This window comes from Lactuca sativa, chromosome 4, assembly GCF_002870075.4.
Source record: "Lactuca sativa cultivar Salinas chromosome 4, Lsat_Salinas_v11, whole genome shotgun sequence".
NCBI lineage: Eukaryota > Viridiplantae > Streptophyta > Magnoliopsida > Asterales > Asteraceae > Lactuca > Lactuca sativa.
In genome coordinates, this window is record NC_056626.2 from 354,342,205 (window position 1) to 354,349,798 (window position 7,594).

Here is a 7,594-nt window from a genome sequence, read left to right on the forward strand (position 1 = left end):
TTTTTTACCGTTTTATTAATTTTTCAATTTTAGTTGTTTTTTTTTTAACGTATGTAATTGTTACGAACTTTATAGACAATGTTTGCAATAATTTCTTAATTTTTTTATTATTTTCTTTTTTAATATTTTTTAAAATTAGTTTTTTTTTTCTAGAATAAAACTATCAGCTTCTTTTACATTTTTTAAAGTTTTTTTAAGAAAAAAAGTTTTATATTTTTGTTTTTTTACATGTTTTTTTTATTATTATTTCAATGTTTTAAAACTAGAATTATTAAATTTCGGTGTTGAGAACTATTTTCAGCTTATAAAATTAGTTTATTTAAATTTCAGTTTAATGCAGCAGTCTGCAGATGTTAAAAAACAAACATGCTTCTTATTATAGGCTGCAGCCGTTTGTTCCACCTCTTCTGCTACAGAGGATTGCAGAGGTGGTCCGCAGACTTCATGAATTTTTGCTTCGAAAAAACAAACAGCACCTTACACTAGTTAGTATTGATTTATGTATGGGTTATTATGATTTCAGTTATATACTACAAACATAAATACCAATCAAAGTTTATGTTCAACTCGATATTCATGATACAACAATTAATTTACGAAAACAATGATTAATGATAAGCAAATTGCTTGCGAATAAAGGACGACGTACATGAGTTGAGTAATATGGTTATAATGAGATTTTTTAATGTTAGAAATAAGGCAATAATGTCATTTGGTGTGTACATCTAATAAGCATTTTGAAATAAGTTCGAATGAAACAACTTATTAAAAATATGTTTATTATGAGTACCAAACCAATAAGGAGAAACAAAATTATGAAATCCAAACATCAACAATGCTTATTACCGGTACCAAATCTTAACAAGCTAATAAGTCATTTAGCAATCCCAAACATCCCCTAAGTTGAAACTTCTTAATAATCTTCATCAATTCGACATATTTAAATTAATTCCATCTAAGTTGAACAACAAACAAACCCGATATGAATTCTACAAAAAAAAAATTTAACTGACATATATATATATATATATATATATATATATATATATATATATATATATATATATATATATATATATATATATATATATATATATATATATATATATATATATATTAATTTTATATATGTCCACAACGAGATTTGAACCCTTAACCTCGAGGAGAGTGGACATCATCCTACCATTTAAACATGAATAAAAAATAAACATAAAAATTAAAAAACAAAGTATAATATTATGTTGTTACTTTAAATACACTTGAGGCAATTTCTGACTTGTTGGAACTTGGAACTAAGTTTTTAAAATACCAATTTAACCGGTCATAAAATAACTCGATCCGTTTATATGCAAATGGGTTGGGACTTGAGAGTATTGTTTTTAATCAAAATCATGCCAACAATATCTTTGTAAACTCATTAAAGATTTATTAAATGGCATCATCTTGGGAACAAAAAACAAAAACATATGGTTGCAACCCAACTCCAGATAAGATACATATAACTTTGTACAGAAATGTTAAAGAGTTTTATCACTTTATGGATTGGAATTAATAAATACATGACAATTGACATGTCTTTTTTTTGTCATTTTACTCTTGTATAATTAGATGGTTGGGAATTTTGAATCATTTAGCTAGTGTTATTTGACAACTAATTACACTTGGGAGTGGTTGGGATATGATTTGAAGATCTAACAATATAAAACTCCAAACTGAGGGATGAAAAAAAAAGACTACAATTTGAGCCAATACATGATATATATATATATATATATATATATATATATATATATATATATATATATATATATATATATATATATATATATATATATATATATATATATATATATATATTTTCGATCAAGGGTGATAAAATGGATGGATGAGTGAGTAGTGAGTAGAGTAAATGGAAAAACATCAATTGAATGTTATCCTTTTATACAATTTAAATTTGCACGATTATTAAAGTTATTATTACAATAATTAATAATTTCAATTGAAACTTAAAAATAAAAAACATTCTTCAGAAGAAGAGCATTAGGGAAACTGATGTTTGTATAAAATATAAAGAGGGCATTGCTTCATGAACATAAATTGATAGTAGAGTGACTCATCGAAGATATTAGTATAAAAAGTCCTAATATTTTGGATCAGTTTACAATTTAATCTCAAATTTTATTTTTTTGAATAGAAAAGTTTACAATTTAATCTCAAATTTTATTTTTTTTTTAATAGAAAAGTCTTGATTATCTAATTTTATACGATAATCTATCATTTTCTGTTGAAAAAATGTTTAAACATAAACAAAATAAAATAAAATAAAACCAAACCCTGTGAATTTTGACATTAGTACCCAAAATGTTTTACACATACATATTTAAATATATATAATATATAGTGTACCACTACCTTAACATTTTCCCTTTATAAACAAAAAAAAAACAAAAATTAGATAAACTTGAGAGTGTAATTGTGAGATTGCATTTGAAGTGGATGATGATGATGATGATGATGATCAAAGTGGTTGAAGTTCTTGCTCGGGTACAACCGAGTCAACCGGTTTATACTGTAAACCAGATTGTTGCCTAAATCTGAAAAGCCACCATGTCCCGAAAGTTGATAATCCAATCGCTAGGGCTAGAATTGATACCAACACCGCTACCAAGTAATTCTTTTCCCACCAGCTTCTGCACATATAGTGTAGTGTGGGTCAGCTCAGAGGTTGTTGTTGCTGATAAATAACATTTACAGTGTGGGCCACTCAAGCTCACAAGTTGTTGGAAGAAAAAACAACCCTTGTTGTGTGGGCCCGGTTTAGGGGTTATTGGAAAATTATCCTTATAGTGTGGGTCAGCTTAGGGTTTTTTTTTTTTAATGTTATTTGAAGGGAATGGAATGATATATTATACTATTATAAATTGGTTTTATTTGTATATTTTTCGATAATAATAATATTTTAGAAAAAAAAATTGAGACTTTAGTTAATTTGTTTTTTGTTATTTTCTAAAAAATGATTAAAAGGGTTAATCTCATAAAAGACCTTGTATTGTGTTTTTTCCGGATTAAACCTCAAAAAAAATTTCATTTTTTCCAATCTAGCCCTTTTAGTCATTTTTTTTTCAAATAAAAAATTGTAAAATGTGAGGATTTTTTCGAGAAAAACTAAAATAGTTGAGGGTTTATTTGGAAGCAATTAGAAGGTTGAAGGGTTTTTTCGGGGAAAAAAAAGACAAAATTGAGGGTTTTTTAGGGAAAAATGAAAAATACAAGGACTTTTTCAGGAAAAAGAAAATAAAGTTGAGGTTTAATCCGGAAAAAACACAAAATATATAAGGTCTTTTATGAGATTAACCCTGATTAAAATATAATTTTGAGATTATAATTTTCTTTTGAGATTTTACAATGATTTCTTTTGTTTTATTGTTTAATTTTGTATATAAGTTTTTTTCAAGTGGTAAATAAACTTTTTTGGCTATTTGAAATACATATAATACATAATTTCAAATGACATAAAATACGTTTATATACACAATTTGTTTAACAATATGTTTTCTTTCATTAAACTTTAATTTTACAAAATAACAATTTTTTGTTTACTTTGTAATCATCCATTCCATTCCTTTGTAGTTATTTTCCATCATGAGGTATCATATTTGGTCCATAAAGCAAAAAAAAAAATGTTGCATGAGGACAAAAAAGTAATTTTACCTTTTTGTTGGAGGTTGAATATTCCAATTAGATAATTGATAATTTCCGTAGGAACCAGGAAGGCGAACTCCACCTTCGCTTATGCGGGAAATAATACTCTGGAACATAAATAATAAAATAACAAGTTTATAAATATGATTGTGGAAATATTTATTTAAAAAAAAAAAAATTATGAGAAACTCACAAGTGCAGTTGCTTTAGACATGGAGTTAGCAGGTTTTAGTGGAGTAATAGACCATTTTGTAACATAATTATTACTTCCATTTGATGTAAAATCCAATATATGAACCTGAAAAAATGTTTCATTTATATAAAACAAGTCAACAGAATAGAAGCTCATTAAAAACCTAACAATACTACAATAAAAATCTATCTTCTGCTTATTCTTAGATAATAAAACTGTGATTTAATTAAAAATGTGATTTTTTTTTTTAAAAAGTCATTAAAGTTAATACTACCTGTGAAGTGTTGACATGCAACTCCTGAGAAATTAGCCAAGAAAGCTCTGAGATTTGTGACTTGACTTTAGTTTGATTAAGACTCACAGACATAGAAAATGTAATACTTCCAATTTCTGTTTCTCCTGAAAAAAAAAATAATAAAAAAAATATATATTATAAAAATCATGTGAATCATAAAATAACACAACTTTAGATAGCAGATGATGTTTTTACCTTGAGGAATATACTGTGGAAGCGATGTCGGGGGCAAAGAAGGAATTTCAGCAGTGGGACTTATTCCATCTGATGGAGGAGATGCCTGAGGAGGGGCATTTTCAGGGGCGTTTTCGGAAATATGAAGTTTTTCCCATATATCAGAACAGTTGGTTTTCCAAAATCCAATCTTTTCATGTTCACGATCATACATAACAAATGTATTCCTCACTATAATGCCTGCAAAGTGCAAATTGTAATAAATATATATCAATACATTAAAAAGAAAAAGGAAATAAGTAAAAGTGTGAAATAAATACCTCCTAAAAGAGTGGTGGGATCCTTTCCATTCTGAAAAATCCCCAAGCAATATGCTCCAGTAACCCTTGAGTGCTTCACATATAAAAAGAAAATAATTTTAAAAAAGAAAAAAAAAAGTAGAGCTTTAAAAGATAATAATTAATAAATGCTTACCCTGAACAAGTAGTTTTCAGGGGATAATGACAGCTTTTGTCCCTTCCCAAAAACCATATCAACAGATGGGAAAGTTTTTGAGAGCTGTGAAACATCACTGAAAATAAAAAGATTATCATTTTCATATTATTATTATTATTTACTTTTATACAATGATTAATGATAAACAGATAATAAACATTACCTTCCAGCACCCGAGAAGCAAATGTCATTATAACTTGGATCAGGTCCTTTGATCATATGAACACCTTCAAGTTCTTTCAAGATCTACATATAATATAAGAGATAATCACTAATTAAACACTACCCATCTGATAAAATGTTGCATCTAAATGACCATTTTACCCTTACAAGAAGAGCAAACAGGTAAAGGGTTGGTATCTTGATACATAAAGAAAAGTTTTTTTCCCTTTTAAGAAATAAACTTACAGCATGTTTAAAAGCTTCAAAAGCTGCTTCAGGAAGATAAGCATAAGTGGTCCCACTATCAAGAACTGTTCCATGCTTTCCATCAAAAACACTCGGGTTTAAAGGCAACCGTTTCCCAGCAACATGTAACTCCTTCAACTCAATATTGTAATATGGGCTGTTGCCATCCCGAGACTAGAGTAAATGTGTGAGATGTATCAAATGTATTTATGTTAGAGATTGAAGTTTTGTATCTATAAGTTAGATAGATACAAAACATACCTGCGAACAGGGTCTGAATGGGTATACACCATGTCTTCAGGGGGAGAGATTCCACCAAGAACCATGGCACCACCACCAACATCCATTCCTCCATAGCATAAAGAAAAGGAATCACTTATCACACCTCCATCAACAAGTTGATCAACTATGCTTAAATCACCACGACCTAATCCCATTATTCCATCAGCATGTTGACTGTAGAGATCACCTGTTTCTCTGTTTTCACACCCGAAAACTGCTCGCTGAGGTTGAAGATCACTTTGGTTGCCAAATGATATGATGTCTTCACCAAGAACACCACTGCTGGAACTCATTTCTGCATATTGTCTTTCGTAGATGCATTGTTCTTTGTTGTTATCACAGGTGCAATCGATGTTGCATTCCACAGGCTTGTAGGAGGTGGATGATTCTGGATCGAACTTTGGATCCTGGTAAATGTGAATCGATAACATTAACAAACAGTTAAATTGGTGTTCCTATTCGGAACCCTAATTATATTCTGAACATAAGCAAATGCGTAGATAAGATCACATAAAGCGAATGAATTGGAATGGAATCACGGGAAGAAAGTACCTGATGCTTGCCACATTGTTCACAGGTAGCGCATGGGACGTAAGTAACAGTACTCCCTGTGTCGACAATCAGTGCGAATCTCTGTGGCGGCGATCCAATCCAGAGTCTCGTGGTGTAATACCTGTAAACCATCAATAAAATTCCACACAGATCGTAAACCTCGGAGCACTACCTCTAAATTTAGAACAAATAGGAACTCACTACAGTTTTCAATTTTGAAAAATGGAAATAAGACATGAAATCAGTTTGAATTTTCAGAATTGAAGTGATTGAAAGTTTGTGGTTCAGTGAAATAGATCTAGAAAACGCCTAAAATTACCCGTTGAGGAGGAGATCGTCATGGAGAGCCATGCGAGCGTTTGGTCGAGGAGCATCGGATTTCTGGAGGTGACGTCGAGATGCCACATCGCCGGAGATCCGGGAGGAGTTAGGAGGAGAGGGGAAAAGAGGTAGAAACATGGTGTGGCGATTGCTACCGGCGCGTGGAGGCCGGATAATAACAGTGTTCGAATCGTTTTTAAGAGCAGAAACATACCTTAACGATGACGACGGAGGAAAGTGAAATAGTACAAAAACCGACCAGATCAATAGGGCTGTGAATCGCGGCATAATTGGGATATCACCGATCGGTGAAGGGAGATGAAAATGGAAGGATTTCTCTCTCTCTAGGGAGGATTTAGAGAGAGAAAAATGGAGGAAGGGGAGGCGGAGAAGGAGGATATGGTGAAGTCAGCGGTAAGTAACGTTCCCGACACGAACGACGACGAACGAAGACGACGACCTCCTTCTTGCTTGCAATCTAATCCTTTTCTTTAACTTTTATTTCATTTAGATTTCAAATAAAAACAAATTATCAGAATCAAATATTTAATACTCGTCTATGATTTTATTTGGGATTTTTTTTTTGCTCTCATTTATGTATTTAATTATGCTTTCTTTAACTAAATTATACTAAAATTATTATATAGATTATTGCAACCAATAGAATCAAACGAAAATTTTCGTAGTACTAATGGTTGTTTGATAGAAAGTGAATAATCCAACGTTTAACAATTAAGAGGCATGAACCATTAAGATTGAACCAAAGTTGGGTTGAATGATTCTAAGTTGTTCGGTAAGGTTTACTGAATGGATATGATGATTGAAAAAAAATATCATTTTACCATTTTAATTGTAACAATTTCAAATCAAATGCATATAAACAATGTATTATTAATCCTTTATTGACAAAAAGTTACATAAATAACATCATTTTTTATATATAATATTTGCAAAAGTTATAGAAATTAATCTTAAGATGGAGGTGTGTGTCAGTTCGAGATCAAGGTGTATGAGAAAGATGAAGTTGATGTTACTTCTATGGATTGGGACCATGACGTTGAGAGACTCGGAGATAGAATTAGATAAGATATAGATTTTTATATACATGAATACTTGGTTCAACACCTCTTTATCTTTTGAGTGATTCGGAGATAAAATTGGGGCCCTTAGCA

General features: G+C 30.3%; 1 protein-coding gene across 1 annotated transcript; it reads right to left on the reverse strand.

Annotated features, from left to right (window-relative positions):
* Positions 1-2,322: 2,322 nt before the first annotated feature.
* LOC111918405 (aspartic proteinase 36) lies at positions 2,323-6,922 on the reverse strand. Its single transcript, XM_023914075.3, has 12 exons — positions 6,421-6,922; positions 6,102-6,222; positions 5,529-5,956; positions 5,268-5,424; positions 5,023-5,105; positions 4,839-4,935; positions 4,685-4,757; positions 4,386-4,604; positions 4,170-4,294; positions 3,896-4,000; positions 3,712-3,809; positions 2,323-2,690 (listed from the first exon to the last, which is right to left on the reverse strand). The coding sequence occupies exons 1-12, from the start codon at positions 6,708-6,710 to the stop codon at positions 2,519-2,521; spliced, it is 1,968 nt and encodes a 655-aa protein (XP_023769843.1). The 5' UTR covers positions 6,711-6,922; the 3' UTR covers positions 2,323-2,518.
* Between the last annotated feature and the right edge of the window lie 672 nt (positions 6,923-7,594).